Source organism: Callithrix jacchus, chromosome 8, assembly GCF_049354715.1.
Source record: "Callithrix jacchus isolate 240 chromosome 8, calJac240_pri, whole genome shotgun sequence".
Classification (NCBI taxonomy): domain Eukaryota; kingdom Metazoa; phylum Chordata; class Mammalia; order Primates; family Cebidae; genus Callithrix; species Callithrix jacchus.
In genome coordinates, this window is record NC_133509.1 from 108,619,642 (window position 1) to 108,636,966 (window position 17,325).

Consider the following 17,325-nt stretch of genomic DNA (forward strand, 5'->3'; position numbering starts at 1 on the left):
TTGCAATTTGGCAGTTAAGGGCTTAATATTCATAAGTATATATACTAAACCATTTGAGAATTCTCCTGAGAAGCTTTTTAGAGAATTTGAAATTAAAGAGATTATTTTGTGAAATTATTTTTATTATGGCACACTTCATAGTATCTCAGAGCTTCTCAGGTTGACAGGAAAATATTTTCTTCTTTTTTTTTTGAGACAGAGTTTTGCTCTTGTTGCTCAGGCTGGAGTACAATGGTGCAATCTCAGCTCACTGCAACCTCTGCCTTCTAGGTTCAAGCAATTCTCCTGCCGCAGCCTCTCATGTAGCTGGGATTACCACTGCCTGCCACCATGTCCCAGCTAAGTTTTGTATTTTCAGTAGAGATAGGTTTCACCATGTTGGCCAGGCTGGTCTCAAACTCCTGATCTCAGGTGATCCACCTGCCTCAGCCTCCCAAAGTGCTGGGATTACAGGTGTGAGCAACTGTGCCTGGCCAGGAAAATAGTTCATCTAGAATTTTAGCAATTTGTTGAGAATGACCAGTACTAATTTTCTTTTTCATTTTAGGTACTCCAGTAATTAAGGAGGATGAAGAAGAAGATAACTAATGCCACCTTTTCCACTTTGTGTTAACTTATTTAAATGTCATAAGAACAATAGATACATTTTATATAATTGTCTATTTTAAAGATTCTGTATGGGACAAAAGTTTCTTAAGATAAAACAGATCACTCATTCTCATCTTTTTCCCCCTTAACTTACTCAGTGTTTCTTCCCAAAACTGGTAATGCCAACCTAATATATCCTGATCCTCTTTTCAGAAACCACAAATTTTCATTTTTTGTCTTCAGTCTCAGTTATATACTGTAGAGCCCCATCTACTAAAACCTTTGTAGACCAGTCATTTTTTTGTCTTTCTTTATCTTTTTTTCCTGTAGACCAGTCATTTTTAATACCAAATGAACAAATGTTCTTTTTTCAGTTTGTTCATTTTTTTAAGTTAGACATTTTAAAAGATAAGCATTTGAAAATTTAGAACATCTTTCCTGAAGGTCTGTCTCCTTACAGTTCAGAAGCACAAATATATCATGACTTTAGCTCTGAAGGCAGTATGGTGATGGAAGAGTTCCTCTTAGAAATAAATAAATACCAAAAAAAAAAAAAAAAGAAAGGAAAAGAAATATAGCAGCCATAGAGCCAAGGCTCCAAAGTTCAATCAGAAAAGATATGGTGAAAAAAGGAAAAAATTAATATCTTACAGACCTTCTAGTCTATATTATACTTGTTTTTCCAAAAATGTGCAGATTGTCAACTGGAATTTAAGTTGTTTTTATATGCATGGCCACCTGAGTCACTGTGTGCAGTCAGTCATTTTGTGATCTAAGTCAGTGGTTCAAATGACTGTCATGATCATTTCTTTGACCAGTAATATGGCCATGTTACTCGTGGGGCTGGCCTTAATCACACATTTTGGTTTTGTAATTCCTTATATGTTTAAATCATTAGTTATATTTGAATTCCTAGCCTAAATGCTACCCTAGTGATTTGGTCTGGTGACCCTCATTATTGGGAGAAGTGATTGTCATGGTTATAAGTAAGGGTATGATGAAACTTAGTAGTTCAAAATATATTTTTTGATACGTTCTAAGTTAAACAGCTCCTAAAATGTATTATATACATGGTCGTGGAGGGAAGAGAGATGTTTCATTACGAGATCCTAGGCAAATGGCAATAGGTTTGAGGATTGTCTCCTACATAAAGCAATGTAGGTGGTTTAACCTCAAAATTGCAAAGCAATAGTTAGATGGAGAGATTAGAATTTATCATGTAAAAAATTTTTTTAGGAAAATGTAAGACATTGTAGTCAGTGAGCAGATGAAGTCCATAGGAGGCCATGGCTGAATCACTAATAGATTGCAGAAAAGAAGTCAGGACCCTCTGCCAAATTGTGCCTAAAGTCCCTCAGAGATGGTTGATTCTTGTTCCGCATCTACTTGTGTGATTTTACTTGCATAAAATCACAGTGAAAAAGGGGAGAATCGTTTTTAAAAGTGATTGCATAAGTAGTCCTGGGTTTCAGAAGATTTCAACTACCATTTATGTAGGAATTACTTGATTTTTCTAAGTCACTCTGATCAAAAGGGACCACTGCTTTGACAATCAACTCTAAATACAAACAAGGGGAAAACTTGGTCTAACACCCTTTCAGCTTTCTTTTTTCTCTTCTTTACAATCTGTTAGAAAGAAACCTTACCCTACTCTAGCTGGTTTATGCACTCAAAGCCTTTGGACATTTCTTTTATGAATGAAGGCAATGAGCCTTCATTCTCCTTGGTGATGTCAAAGGTCCATAAACTGAGAGGGAAGATGATCTTTTTAAAGTTTGCACTTCATCCAGTAGGCAAGCTTGAAGGCATGTTGTTATGAGTATGTTTTCTAAAAGTAACCCTGGAAGTGAATATAATAGGAAGTAAATGATTTCATATTGAATTTATTTGTAAAATGGCTTAGAGCTTTGGTGCTTTTTTTCTGAATTCTGTAATATAGAAACTGATTCTCTTTCTCCTTGTTTCTCAGTTTTTAATTACAAGTAGTTCTCAGAAATGTAAGATTCTTTTCTCTGTCCATTTCATGTAAATTCATATTCCCTGTATCATTCGACAAATATTTGAATGACTTCTATGCATCCCTGTTCATGGAACCCACACCATTAAAAAATGGAAATTGGGTTGTATGAAGAAATGTAGGATATTCTCTCAAATCATTCCCTAAATTATCCTTTACTGGTGCAAATTTAGCTGATATAAATGCCTTTGGTTTATGCCTCTTGGATCAGATGTTTGACCTACTTGGAATAGATTCTCTCTGTGTGCTTCCGATGTAACCATTAAGCCATTTTAGTGGATCATTTAAATTTTTTCTATTCTTGGTTTTTGTTTGTTTGTTTTTTGAGACAGAGTCTCACTTTGTCTCCCAGGCAGGAGGGCAGTGGTGCTACCTTGGCACTCTGCAACCTCTGCCTCCTGGGTCCAAGCGATTCTCCTGCCTCAGCCTTCCAAATAGCTGGGACCACAGGTACATGCCACCATGCCTGGCTAATTTTTGCATTTTTAGTAGAGATGGGGTTTTACCATGTTGGCCAGGCTGGTCTTGAACTCCCAACCTCAGGTAACCCAAAGTGCTGGGATTACAGGCATGAGCCACTGCACCCAGCCAAATTTCTTCTGTTCTTGTAAGTGATGGTAAAATTCTGGAATCAGTCCAGTACTTTAACTTTTCACAGCAAATTTGATTTTAGTCTACCAAGAAGTTTAACTTTTCTGTTCCCTAACTCTGAGCTTAGAGCTGTATTGCCTAGACAGGCTTTAGAAGGTTTTTGTGTTCTCTGTTAAGAATTTGTTCCTTTAAACCAGAGGATCAACCTTGCAACTGTTAACATTTTGGGACTGATAGTTCATTGCTGTTGGGAGCTGTCCTGTGTACTTAGGATGGTCAACTGCATCCCTAGCCTCTGCCCACTAGATTCTAGTAGACCCCTCCTCAGCCAAGACAACAAAGATATCTCCAGACATTGCCATCTGTCCCTTGGGCAGGGGGCTGGGAACAAATTCTCCCTTAGTTGTGTTTTTTGTGCCAACATCAGTTGTGTCCAGAGTCCATTTATTTTCACTCTGTAGCCACGTGCCACTTAAATTGTTAAATGAGAAAAGGTGATGTATTTAATAATCATGGATGGAAAGAAATGGCTACTGGTATTTTTTTTTTTGTAATGCTCTTTTTTTTTTCTTTTTTGAAATGGAGTCTCACTCTGTTGCCCAGGCTGGAATGCAGTGGCGTGACCTCTGCTCACTGCAACCTCTGCCTCTTGGGTTCAAGCAATTCTTCTGCCTCAGCCTCCTGAGTAGCTGGGACTACAAGCACATGCCACCATGCCTGGCTAATTTTTGCATTTTCAGTAGAGATGGGGTTTCACCATATTGGCCAGGCTGGTCTCAAACTCCTGACCTTGTGATCCACCTGCCTCAGCCTCCCAAAGTGCTGGGATTACAGGGGTGAGCCACTGCACTCGGCTGTAATGCTCATTTTCACAATTTTCATGTAATATTAGAAACTCAGGGCTGGAAGATTCAACTTATCTTTTTTGAAGCAGTGTCTCCAACTTTTGTTTCTAAGCATTCTTGCTCTCCTTAGGACAGTGATTATTAACCTACCTCTCTGTTTCTATCAACAGAAGCCAGCTTTATGATATTTTACTTTGTCTCTAAAGTTTAATATTTTGAGTATGCTTTAGAAAATAGGTCATCATTCTTTAAGTATCATTCATTGTCTAATAATATACAGAATTTTGCAGACCGTGGCAGTCATTAAATACAGAAAAATACTGTGTAAAATTTGATAATCTTATAGGAAAGTTAGCTGATTGTAGACATCATTTCTGGGTGTGATCAGAAGAATGTCTGCTTAAGATAACTGGTGTATAACTTGGTGTGGTTACTGGATCCATTCCACATATGGTGGTATAAGGCACTTACATGTGGTTCCTGGTTGGGCATGGTGGCTAACGCCTGTAACCCCAGCACTTTGGGAGGCCAAGGTGGGCAGATCACTTGAGGTCAGGAGTTTGAGACCAGCCTGGCCAACATGGTAAAACCCCATGTCTACCAAAAATATAAAAAGTTAGCCGGGTGTGGTAGTGCATGCCTGTAATCCCAGCTACTCAGGAGGGTAAGCAGGAGACTTGCTTGAACCTAGGAGGCAGAGGCTTCAGTGAGCCGAGATCATACAACTGTACTCCAGCCTGGGCAACAGAGTGAATCTCTGTCTCAAAAAGAAAAAAAACATGGTTCCTGTGTGGAAAGAGAAATTTGAACTTGAATAGGCACTTCTTTTGACACCTTTTACCAGTGGTCTGAAGCAAAATAAGGAAGAATAAGACGTGATTCTTGACTGTTGATTTATTCTAAGAATTGGTGAGGTGTAAAGAGAATTGGAATCATCTACCTGGGTTTTTCTTAGGGCTAAATGGAAAAGCATAGGGCCCAAAGAGGTTGGAGTTAATCATTAACTTAAAAGCCTTAGGAGAAAGTGTCAAAGTGTCCATCATGAATAGTTTGTGTCTCTCTAACCACGGTCACACCATCAATTCACTAAGACCTTATATACTCTAAGTGCTGGTAAAGGAAGAAAACTGCTAAACTGCATGTTATTGTTTACCAGAAATTCCTTCCTTTGGCACAGATTTTCTTTGTTTGGGGCTGTTTAATGTGTCTGTAAATAATGAAATATAAAAACAAGATTCAGTGTAGCAGAGTTGGTGCTTCTTCTGACAAGCTAACTTGACCGTATTTCTTTATCTTTGCTCTAGCATGGGTCATATTGTTTTCTTTTTGTAAGCCATAAAATGGGTGAAATTCCAAAAATTAAGGATTATGTTTTAAAATCATGGAACTTTTAGAAATACCATATCTGTATCTCTATTCCTGCATTTTATAAATCTCTAAAGGAAGAAAACTGAAAGGAAGAACTAGACTGAGTCTTACCTTTCTCTGACTTAAGATAAATTGGTAAAACTTTTTACTTGATACTTGGAGAAATCATTAACTGGATTCTATTTAATTCCCCATATTGAGCAGTTTAGAGGAGAACCAGCCAACCAAATTATGATCTAGCAAATTTAACATGGGGGGAAGGGGAGAGTAAACTATTTTTCAGTCGATTTGCACTTTAAAATTATCAACTGGATGTTGGTGGAAAGGACTTCCATAGGGCAGATGGGTAAATATCTAGCCTGCACTAGGATATTAGAGAATCCAGCCTCACCCTTGCTCATTCTAAACCCACATGAGTAGTTACTGTCTTTTGACATACTCAGAGTCGGGATTTCTCTTTTTCCCTACTTGGGTCGTCTTCCATGTCTGTTACATCCAAGATCATCCCTCTGGGGGATGTGTCAAGTAGTTCTCCTACTCAGAATAGAAGTTTTGCAAATTATCTTTCCCACCTCTAGATTTTAAATTAACGTAGAGTTATCTAACATTATATAGATCGGAGGCTCTTTGCCTCTGTGATCAGTAGGGTACCTCCCTCTGAGGTGCTACTGCGTAGAGGGATCACTCCCATCAAAAGACTGGTGAGTTGGAAGCTAAGAGCAGGTGCACATAGCCAGCTCCTTCTCCCAGGCTGGCAGTTATGATTACAAGCATCATTCCAGAATCTTTGGCTTCTAGAACCAACTCCATTCTGAAGAACATTTTAACATCTATGAATACTTTGGTAATAATCTTTTATACACAAGAGTTTTGTAGCATGACTTTATGACTAAACTTGTGTGTTACATTATTTAGAGATGTTGAGTTTCTGAATGTTATTTTGTGAGATTTGTTTTAAAATAGTAATAAATTGTGTTATTTTGTAAAAAAAAAAGTATATTTTTGGTTATATGATTATGAGTTTCAGCTAATATAGAGCAATTATGTAAACTTCTAGTGACACTCATTCCAAAGAAATTCAGCCTTTGGATAACATGTTCCATCCATGAGTTTGTGGTGTGTGTGTGTGTGTGTGTGTGTGTGTGCGCGCGCGCGAGAGAGAGAGAGAGAGAGAGAGAGAGAGAGAGAGAGACAGACAGACATTCATTTCTTTTTTTTTTTCTTTTCTGTTTTTTGAGATGGAGTCTTTCTCTGTTCCCCAGACTGCAGTGCAGTGGTCCAATCTCAGCTCACTGCAACCTTCGCCCCCCAGGTTCAAGTGATTCTCCTGCCTCAGCCTACCAAGTAGCTGGGACTACAGGTGCGCACCACCATGCCCAGCTAATTTTTGTATTTTTAGTAGAGATGGAGTTTCACCATGCTGGCCAGCCTGGTCTCAAACTCCTGACCTCGTGATCCACCCACCTTGGCCTCCCAGTGTAGCAGGAATGGTGGGGAACAAACCTCTCGAAAACTGAACTGAGGAAGGAAGTGGCTTTTTATTCAGCCGGGAGCTTCGGTGGGCTACGGTCTCATTCACCAAGCTCCCCAAGCTGCAGCTTCTCTCCCCTTTTATAGGCTTACAACACTAAAGGGGAAACTGAGGCAGAACTATGTCATTGTCCATTTGCTGGACATCCGACCATGCAATCTTTTGGCTTCATTGATTTGCTAATTCATATGCAGCGTGAGTGGGGACCAGCAGGGAAGGGGGCTTACAGAGGCAAGACAAAAGCAACAAGCTGTTTGTTGGCAGAGGTGTTTCCAGGAGGGAGCCTGGTCCATGGAGATGTGGGGGCATGAACCAGTGCCGGGCTCCAGCCTGCAGAGATAACATTCATTTGCAGCTCTTTCAAGGTTAACAGATAGCAGAGATGCTGGGAACTAAAGAGGGAGTCATTTTCCCAGCTCTTTGGTATTTTATTTCATTTTTTCCCCCCTTCTTCACCCTCCTTCCCATCTGGAAAGGGTGGGAAGAGGTGAAATTGAAGGAGGTGAGGGGGTCTCCCCTCTCACCAAAGTGTTAGGATTACAGGTGTTAGCCACTGCACCCGGCCAGAGGCGTTCAGTTCTTTAGCTAAATTTTTTTTTTTCAGTAGGTTTTTTTCTCCCAGGCTTGTAACTCTTCCTCAGTTCTTTGGGCACTATATCAAATTATTAGGCTCCTAGAAAGAGTGCTTCCAGAGACAGCAACTTACTACTGCATTTGACCAACTTACTAGTCCTCACCTGATTTCCAGAAGATACACAAGGTAAAGGTTAGCTGATAGACCCTGAATTGAGACACAGGAATCACTGAGCAATATCAGTACATTACACATTTTGCCAGCACATTTTCTGTGCCATCAGCTAAAATGGTTACAAAATAGGGCTGTAGTGTAGTTTCTACTTCTTATTCCAGTTGTTTATGGGGATACATTTCTTGGCTGCTATCCTCCATTAAAAAGCAGACAAATTGCCAGATGTGGTGGCTTATGCTTGTAATCCCAGTGCTTGGGAGGCTAAGACAGCAGTTTGAGACCAACCTAGGCAATCTTGTGAGACCTCATCTCTACAAACAAACAAAAAAAAATTAGTTGGGCATGGCAATGCCACCTGTGGCCCTAGCTACTGGGGAGGCTGAGGCAGGATTGCTTGAGGCCAGAAGTTTCAGGTTACAGTGAGGTGTGATCATGTCACTGCAAGACCCTGTCCCTAAAAAAAGGAAAAAAAAAAAAAGACAAATTTCCTTATAAAAAGAAAGCCTTGGCTTGGGGGGCGGGGGCAGTGGCTCACACCTGTAATCCCAGCACTTTGGGAGGCTGAGGCAGGCAGATCACAAGGTCAGGAGTTTGAGACCAGCCTGGCTAACATGGTGAAACCCTGTCTCTACTAAAAAAACAAAAAATTAGCCGGGTGTGGTGGTGTGTGCCTGTAGTCCCAGCTACTTGGGAGGCTGAGGCAGGAGAATGGAGAGGTGGAGATTTCAGTAAGCCAAGATCCTGAAACCGCACTGCAGCCTGGGTGAGACTCCGTCTCAAAAACAAAAGAAAACAAATAGCCCATTGTTATTTTTAGTTGTTTCCTAGAACAAAGGATGGACATTCAGGATCCTGACATTGATTTATGTCATATAGATGTATTGCATTGAATATTTATGTATGCATATAGAGATAAACAATTGTCATATAATTAAGAAGTCAGAATACCAGATGAAAACTTCCCTCTAAGAATGCAGTCAACTCTGCATCTATGACAAGAAGGTATATCCCTATGTGTAAACCACAGAAGGATGTCCACAACATACTGGGCCAAAAAAAAAAAAAAAAAAAAAACCACACCAAACCAACCCCCAGAGAATCCTTATATGTCTGATTTGGTATTTTGTGCATGCATGCGTGTGTGTGTGTGAGGAGAGAGAGAGGAGAGAGAGAGAGAGAGAGAGAGGAGAGGAGAGAGAGAGAGAGAAGAGAGAGAGAGAGAGAGGAGAGAGAGAGAGGAGAGAGGAGAGAGAGGAGAGAGGAGAGAGAGAGAGAGAGAGAGAGAGAGGAGAGGAGAGAGAGAGAGAGAGGAGAGAGAGAGAGGAGAGAGAGAGAGGAGAGAGGAGAGAGAGGAGAGAGAGAGAGAGAGAGAGGAGAGAGGAGAGAAAGAGAGAGAGAGAGGAGAGGAGAGAGAGAGAGAGGAGAGAGAGAGAGAGAGAGGAGAGAGAGAGAGAGAGAGAGGTTCACCTGCCTCAGCCTCCTAAATAGTCTGGCTAATTTTTTTACTTATTTTTGTAGAGACAAGGTCTCACCACTATTTTGCTCAGGCTGGTCTTGAACACCTGTCCTTAAGCGATCCTCCCACATAAGCATCCCAAAGTGCTGGGATTACAGAAATGAGCCACTGCACCTGGCCCATTTTAAAAAATGTAGTATGTGAGCAGGACATAGTGGCTCATGCATGTAATCCCAGCACTTTGGGAGGCCGAGGCGGGTGAACCACAAGGTCAGGAGTTCGAGACCAGCCTGGCCAACATGATGAAATCTTGTCTCTACTAAAAATACAAAAATTAGGCGGGTGTGGTGGCACATGACTGTAATCTCAGCTACTCAGGAGGCTGAGGCACAAGAATCACTTGAGCCCAGGGGTCAAAGGTTGCAGTAAGCCACGATCGTGCCACTGCACTCCAGCCTGGGCGACACAGCATGACTCCATCTCAAAAAAAAAAGTAGGATGTGTGTATATGTGTGAGTGGGAGAGTATAAATATATGTGGTGACTGGTTGGTGTTGGGTGGTGGGAGGGAGTGTGTGGGGGTGTGAGGAAAATGGGAATATATGTTGGGGTGGGAGATTGGCAGAGTGTACATGTGGAGTGGGAAGAGGGTGTATGTTAAGGTGGGAGTACTGAGTGGGAGATGGCAGTGAATGTGTAGAGCGTAGGAGGTGGGTGAGTGTGCACCTGATGCTGGTGGGAATGGAGGGGAAAGCTCTGTGAATGATGGGTAGTGGGTGAAGACATGCTGAGTGTCTGTGGTAAGTAAAACATATGGTTTGAGTTAATGACAGTCTTCATAAGAAAAATGGACAGAGTTTACTTAGGCTAAAGATGTTTGTACATGCCAGCAAAAGGAGAAGACAACAGAAATCGAAAAACATTTTTATTTCTGTATGTAACTTCAAATTTAGAACACTCAGAATTAGTATGAACAAGAACTATTTTCTGACAAAGATTTGAAATTGGGGAAGTGAATTACTCTAACAGGTGCACATCAACCTCTCCATGCAATTTACATCTGTATCTTATGCAGTGAAAAATGGGTTACACAGCTCCGTAACTGCAGTTTTTAACATCCCATTTTGCAGTATCAGAATACTTTTCAATTAAACTGATCCACATGTTTAAAGATGAGAAATAGTACGTTTACATTGTAAGGTTGAGTCATAATAAATGCACATTCCCTTCCATTAATAAAATCTGGAACAAGTTATGGTAGACAGAAAACTATCCACAATATCAGTAATCTAACAGTTCACACTTTTACTGAACACTTCCTGTGAGCCAGGCCCCGCAGTAAACATCTGAACATGCAATTTCACATTCAACGTGGAATAGAAGTGTCACAGGTTCACACGTTTTTCACAACTGATTATGATGGCCATGATGACCGCGTGCACTAAGCTCTGTGTCCAACCAGGTAAACGGCATTGTAGCCAGCAAGATCCGCTAGCAGCTCACAGTGCTTGCGTGCACAATTTTAGAATGTTACATGAATACTCAGGCCTGACAAATCCTGCCCTCCAAAAACAAATGTAACAGGACTAAGCCTTTACTACTCAGACACATCTGTAAGACCCCACAGGGACAAGGACAGTAGCTGTGATCTGGGTCTGCACTAAAGCTGCCTTTCCTGGGACTCAGAAGTGCCCTTCCAGGCCTAACTGCAGAAGGGTGGCCTCAGCCTCCTCCTCCTCTTCCTTGGCTTCCTCCTCACGGATCTGCACCAGCAACTCAAAGAGGTTTGGGGCCGGCCCTTCCCCAGCCCCGTTAAGCCACAGCTGCCTTCGGATGGCCCCGCTTTGGTTGGCCCCGGCAATGACCTGCTCTAGACGAGCCTGGTTCACATTATCTTTATCAATGGCCCCCTTCTCCACCACCTTCTGTAGCAGAGGCTCCAAACGAATGACATAAGCAGACAACTTTTCTCCCGGGTTCTGGTAAGTGTTCAGAAATTTGACCTGGGCATCCCTAGAGCTCTCAACGCTCCCAAACACCTGCTCAAGCGCCTGCAGGCATTCGGCAGTAGTTATCGCGGGGTTGTTGGTCTTGAGGATGCGAATGACATCAGCGGCGGGGCCTCTAAGACTCTCCATCAACCGCCGCCTCTTTTCTGCATCTGGCACCTGCCACTCCTCTAGGACCTCATTAGTGTGCTCCAGCCAAGGATCAAAGGTTTCCTCTCCAGGCCCTGGGATGTCCCTCCCCGAGAAAAGTGTCAGCTTCTTGTACCATATGGACTCAACAAGAGGTTGAATAACATTATCCAAAATATAGTTTAGCATCTCTGCTGGCATCTCTGGGACCGGGGTCGGAGTAGGGTTCTGAAACCCAAGGACACGGGCAACATCCTGCACGGTCCAGCCCTCTCTAGCTAGGAAGAGGTGCAATCTTTCTAAAAATTCAGCATCGGAAGTCGGGGGCTTAAAGAACACTTTCCAGACTCCTCCTTTGCCCGGCAACTCCCTGGGGATCGTGGCGTAATCGACAGCGCCAGTGAGCTCTAATAAGGCTGCTTTCGCATTTTCTTCCCTCCAGAACATTCTCCCAAGCACTCGGTAGGGCACCTGGGGCATCGCAGCCTGGAGGGTCTCTTCGATTTCAGCCTCATCACAGTTCACTGGGATGCCCCAGACCAACAGAGCTCTCTGGGAGTTCACATCCATTCCCCTGCACCAGTCTTCCAACAGTATCATCGCCATTTTGTCAACTATCAAGACGCTAATTCTACCAACAGACAGTGGCTCACCTTGCTCCTGGCCTTAGAACAACGCCAGACACTCCCCCCAAGTAGGCCCAAGGGAGGCGAGTTTCACGCAGTCACGATTAACAAAGACACAGAGTCCTGACCTCGCCCTTCCCTGCCCCCACAGTCAGTCAGTGGACGCACTTGGAGACGAGCTCGGAAACGCTGAGGCAGTCACGCAGCCGTCGCCATCTTGCGTCTGGGTCCGGGTCCGGGTCCGGGTCCGCTGCCAGCAGCCGAGGCGTCGCGTCGTCGTGGAGCGGGCAAGGAGCGAAGGCGGGCGGCGAAGGCAGGCGCGATGGGCCGAGAACCGCCGAGGTGTGGTCGTCGGGCGCTCGCGGCGGCTCCCAGAGAGGATCTGGCGTTCGCGGTCGCAGCCCGGTCTTCCGAGGGCGAGGAGAGGTCGTTTGGGAGACCCGGCACAGGCAGACTGTGCCGAAGTCGCGGCGGCTGCGGGCCAGCTGAGAGCGGCTTCTTGGCAGGAGCAGGGACTCTTCCGGGAGGGTGGCGAGGACCGCCGAGGACCAGAAACGAAGGCAACAGAGGAGCAGGAGAGCTGGCGAAGCTGGGCTGGAGACAGCAGAAGAGAGGATGAGCAGCGGCGGCCGCAACGATCTGCACTGCGCTGCTACCCAGACGTAGTGTCCTACCCGCAACCTGCGGCGATGTTACTGCAGCAGTGAAGGGTGGGGCCAGCCCGTGAGCGGCGTCTGCCCCACTCCGTCACGCCCCCGCGGCGGAGCCGCTCGGGTGTCGCCATGGCAACGGCTTCTCAGCCTGCACGAGACTCGTCTGCTCTGGCGGCCCACCGCGGGCGGGGGAGTGGGGGTGGGGCGGAGTCCAGCGGTTACCATGGTGCCCCGGGCACCTGTTTCTCTGATGGCGTAATTTTCTTCTTCTTTTTTTTTTTTTAAACAGAGAACAAAGACTGCTAAGCACCGTATTTTAAAAATAACCCAATCCTGGAGTGGACTTAAGATGATATTGTTGGAAATGCATCCCTCATGGTGGACTCATCTCAGATTGCTCAGCCAGTCCACCCTGCACGTGAGAATATCCTCAGAACCGTAGCTTCCCTGTTCCCCCAACCACACTCTGCACCCTGCATATTTCATCCCAACGCAGCCAAAATGTCGGCGTGTGCCATTTACGTATATTTTTGTAAGATACGGAGTTGCCTTTTTCTTGTCTAAAATTTTGTAAAAAAGATGTTTGTCTATGTCTACTCAGTCATCTTTTAGCCAGGTAAACATTAATATGTTATTTCCCTTTTCCTGGCTGGCATCATTGACAATAGGCTGCTAAAAGAGAATCCGTATGGTTCGAAAATGTTGAGTAATCTTTGTGCAAGCAAGACAAGACCCACTTACATCAATCCCAGATGGTGAAAATCCCAGAGAACACAGCATGCAACTCTGAATTTTTAAAACCTTATTTAATAAAAGGTTTAAAGATACAGAAGAACATTCAAAAGTAAATAAGTTACATAGGTACATTACAATCACATCAGCAAGATTCTTTAGTGTATTAATTTTTTTCTTATAAAAAGCACACAAAAAATAAAATCTTCAGTCTCTATCACAACTGTACAGCAAAAGAGGTAATATTTATATATATATGTACACTATTTTAATATGTAACAGTCTTTTTAAAAAAGGGTGCCACAGGCAGCAAACACAAAAAAGGCAGTGTCTGATCATTTGTTTCAAAATAAAAGGAATATACTTATTTATATGCTATTAAAATATTTGTACAATAATTACAGACTGTCAAGGCTGTTCCTGTGCTGTCCCTTCCAACAAGGCCTTCAACTTAGAGACAAATGAGGAAAAAGTGAAACAGCTGCAAATTGTTAGAGGCAAATATTAACATAGCAAAATGTGGGGAGGACACAATTGTTTTATAAAAATATGCCTACTTCCTGTAAACCTATGGAGTTAGGCTTGCCAGTCTGATAATATATACCATCCCAGAAAAGCGAGCCCCAGTGAAAACAACTAAACAGCTGAGGCTTGAGTATGTGTTGTATTCCTCCTTCGTCTTAACATCTGGCACATGAGAAGAAAGAGGATAGGTCACTGAGGCAGTTAAATATAGGCGATCCCTTTAGACATAAGCAGCAAAAGACTTGGTGCCGGGGTGGAGAGGGGCGAGGCAGAAGGGGTAGTGTGTACCTTAGCTGTGAGAGCGGCTGCTGAAGGCATGGAGGACAGTAATGACAGCTCTGCCTCCTTGGATGGGTAGAGACCTCAGAAATGGTCTGCAACACAGGCACTAGGTCAGTTTCCCGCCCTTAGCTGAATGCAGATGGAGGCTGGGAGATGGATATGGTGAGATGGCATGAGGAGGATGTTAGAAATATCACTTCTCAAAGAGCTCTGAATAAAGGGAAAAAACAACAACGAAGGACAAGCCTAATGTGTTCCCAGGGAGAAAGCACCATTAAAGATAGACCTATGCCAGCTTCTACAGCTGCACCTACTTTATTGGCAGGTCACTTGCCACAATTGCACCTGCCCTCTAAACTTCTTAATTTTCACACTTTATCCTAGACATGAATGCATCCTGGAGCATGGACCTTCCTAAAATATGGTGCCTGGCAGGATTAATGCAGAGAGGTACCATATTGATTTTCCCCAAATTACATTCATCTGGCCTGGTCTCTGTATGCTTAGAAGAGTAGAATCACTCTCTTATTTAAAAAGATTTCTGGCTGGGAGCAGTGGCTTACCCCTGTAATCCCAGCACTTTGGGAGACTGAGGCGGGTGGATCACCTGAGGTCAGGAGTTCCAGCCTGGCCAACATGGTAAAACCCCATCTATACTAAAAAAAAATAATACAAGAAAATTAGCCAGGTGTGGTGGCGTGGGCCTGTAATCCCAGCTACTCGGGAGACTGAGGCAGGAGAATTGCTTGAACCTGGAAGGCAGAAGTTGCAGTGAGCGGTGATTGTAACACTGCATTCCAGCCTGGGTGACAGAGCAAGGCTCCATCTTAAAAAAAAAAAAAAAAAAAAAAAAAAAAATTTCCAAGTACTAGATGTTACCACTGAACAAAAGGGTCTCATGTGAATGAAGGACGTTTCTGTTACCGTACGCCCATAAAGGGGCATGAAACCAAATATGGTTTGAATAGAAAAAACCTTGGGAAACATAAGTAGCACTTTGGGGCTAAGCTGCAAAGGCACTCATATTACACAAATAATTTTGAAGAGAACCTAAATTTGCTACTCCCCTGCTTCTAGAGGGTGTATCAGATTTTTGCTGTCTTGGGACACTGAGCTCATGGAAGCCTGTGGAAGAAACTAACCAGGAAGTTGGGGATCTAGGTAGTCATCCAAGAGTCTGGAGGGAGAAGAAATTTGTTAACTTCCATAGGCAGGGTCCTGCAGAACCACATGAATGTATAAATGGATGCAGAAAAATCCCTGACAGTGCATAGTTTCAAAACAAAACTCCCCCTCCACTCCCAGTTACTGACCGGATGCTTCTTGTCTCTCTCATAAGGAGCATCAGTATGAATACTTTCTGACTCCTTCCTAACATGTTGACCTGTCATACATGCACTCACTTAGAATTGATTTTGCTCAACTCAAGTTGAAAAATCAGATCAGAAAAACAGCTCAGCCCCGCTATGGGACTGGAAGTGAAGGGGCCTCCATAACCTCCTGGCCCTTTCACTTCACCCATGCCAAACATGGCTTCTTCAAGCCAGAATCCAGGCCCCATCAACAAAACTATAATTCTGGACTCTTGCCAGTTCCCTCAAGTAAAGCACAGCCAGAGAAGGGGCAGCAAGAACTGCCTTGATCTCCCTTGCTGACACCCTCCACCTTCCCACCCTCTTCCAGTGTTGCTATCATTCCTATTGGCAAGAGCTTCCAGAGCAACCAGGCAAGGGACCTTAGGACCTTGGGAATTCGGGGGGTTGGGGGTGGGGGATGTCAAGAAGATGCCTCCTTTTGGGATAAATGCACTTGGGCCTCTGAAAAGCAGGAGGCCCCTGGTCCCTGAGAGGATGTTAAAAATTAAATAGTAGGAATAAATAAATAGCTCCCAAATGACACGAGTCAAGGAATGAAGGCTCCTGTCTAATCGAGTTAGGAGAACTCTCCCTCCCAGGGAAGGATCCAGAAATCTCCAGCATGCAGGCCTGGGGACTTGGCTGTGAATATCGACACTGGGTGGGGTGCCGTGGGGTTAGGTATAGCTGCTGAGGGCAGGGCAGAGGTGAGGAGGCTAGCCCCCAGGAGGAGCAGGCTGAGCCCCTCCCACACCTGCTCAAGGGAGAGAACCCTTGGAAGCCTCCAGGACCCAAAGGTATTTGGCAAAAAAAGGTGGGAAGCAGGAAGAGCCAGGCTTGTCAAAAGCTCTCTCCGGCCTAGTCCTGCAGCTTCCAGCCTCTGCACAGCTCCCTTTCCGGCAGCAGGATGAGTGCTTTGGATAAGAACGTTAGCCCCTTCCCCAACGCCGAGAAAACTTTCTAGCCCCAGCAGCAGCAAAGGGAGAGTATCTATCGCGGCCTCCCTCCCAGGGAGGAGGTGGCCACTCAGGACACTGTCACGGGTGCAGCTCAGGCAGGCCTGGACACTGCAGGGACAGCACAGGTGTCAAGCTCCGCCCCTTTTCGGAGAAGCCAGCACACTCCCTCCAAGAGTCCCTTTTTCTGGGGCTTGGGGCAGGGCCGGTGCGACCTTCAAGGTCCTCTGGGGAGGAGGAATACTGCTGCAATGGGGGTGGGCTTGTGCTTGGCTGGCCACGATGGCTTCCTGGAGGCCGAGGGGATGGGGGAGGCAAAGAGGAGGGAAGAGACTGCGGGGCAGAAGAGCAGCAGAGATCGGAGTGTGAGAGGCGGCAGAGCCCCTCCAGAGAGGACCGGGACTCTACCGGGACTCTACCGGTCCAAGAAAGCACGAAGACAACTTCCGACAGACCAAATGCAAAGAGAACTGGGTCCTGCAGCCCTTAGCGCTGCTCCCGGGGCCTTCATAAATAAAAGAGCCGTTTATTTCATTGTCTCATTTGTTTCACAGGGAAAAGTCCCTGCAATCCTCTCCTCAATCCCTCTTGAGGTGCCAGGGTGTCTGCGGGCGCTGGCGTTGGTGCGGGAAGGGCTGGGCCCAGGACTGGGCCAGCCTGGCTCCCGAGCTCCGCCCTTGTCGCCCGAGCTCAGCCCTTGTCGCCCGTGCCCGCGCCGCTCTCCTCCTGCAGGGCCTGCTGGTGGGCCGCGGCAGCGGCGGCCTCCTTCTCCTTCAGCCTCAGCGCCGCAGCCTTCTTCTCCTGCTCCGCGTGGCTCTTCATGTGCGCACTGCGGCTCTTCACCTTGTAAAACACCCTGCAGCCAGGCGGGGATTGCTCAGGACTGGCCTGGCCCACCCCGGGCCCCCCAGAGCG

The 17,325-nt window shown here is 44.9% G+C and overlaps 3 protein-coding genes across 7 annotated transcripts in view; 1 reads left to right on the forward strand and 2 right to left on the reverse strand.

The window, feature by feature from the left end:
* Positions 1 to 6,403, forward strand: part of DNAL1 (dynein axonemal light chain 1) — a 42,172-nt gene extending 35,769 nt beyond the window's left edge. For both annotated transcript variants that reach the window (XM_009006314.5, XM_002754093.8), the window contains exon 8: positions 548 to 6,403. In XM_009006314.5, the coding sequence (XP_009004562.2) occupies positions 548 to 588 (41 nt within the window). In that variant the 3' untranslated portion in view covers positions 589 to 6,403. The remainder of the gene's footprint in view (positions 1 to 547) is intronic.
* Positions 6,404 to 10,055: 3,652 nt separating this feature from the next.
* Positions 10,056 to 12,606, reverse strand: PNMA1 (PNMA family member 1). The gene has a single exon (XM_002754094.7). The coding sequence runs from the start codon at positions 11,885 to 11,887 to the stop codon at positions 10,826 to 10,828; it is 1,062 nt and encodes a 353-aa protein (XP_002754140.1). The 5' UTR covers positions 11,888 to 12,606; the 3' UTR covers positions 10,056 to 10,825.
* Positions 12,607 to 13,349: 743 nt separating this feature from the next.
* MIDEAS (mitotic deacetylase associated SANT domain protein) overlaps positions 13,350 to 17,325 on the reverse strand; it is a 71,931-nt gene continuing 67,955 nt past the window's right edge. For all 4 annotated transcript variants that reach the window (XM_035260976.3, XM_054240166.2, XM_035260975.3 and 1 more), the window contains exon 13: positions 13,350 to 17,266. In XM_035260976.3, the coding sequence (XP_035116867.2) occupies positions 17,101 to 17,266 (166 nt within the window). In that variant the 3' untranslated portion in view covers positions 13,350 to 17,100. The remainder of the gene's footprint in view (positions 17,267 to 17,325) is intronic.

What these genes read in the sequence shown, in the direction of transcription:
- PNMA1 (XM_002754094.7), bottom strand. Translation starts at nt 11,887, where the DNA reads ATGGCGATGATACTGTTGGAAGACTGGTGCAGGGGAATGGATGTGAAC.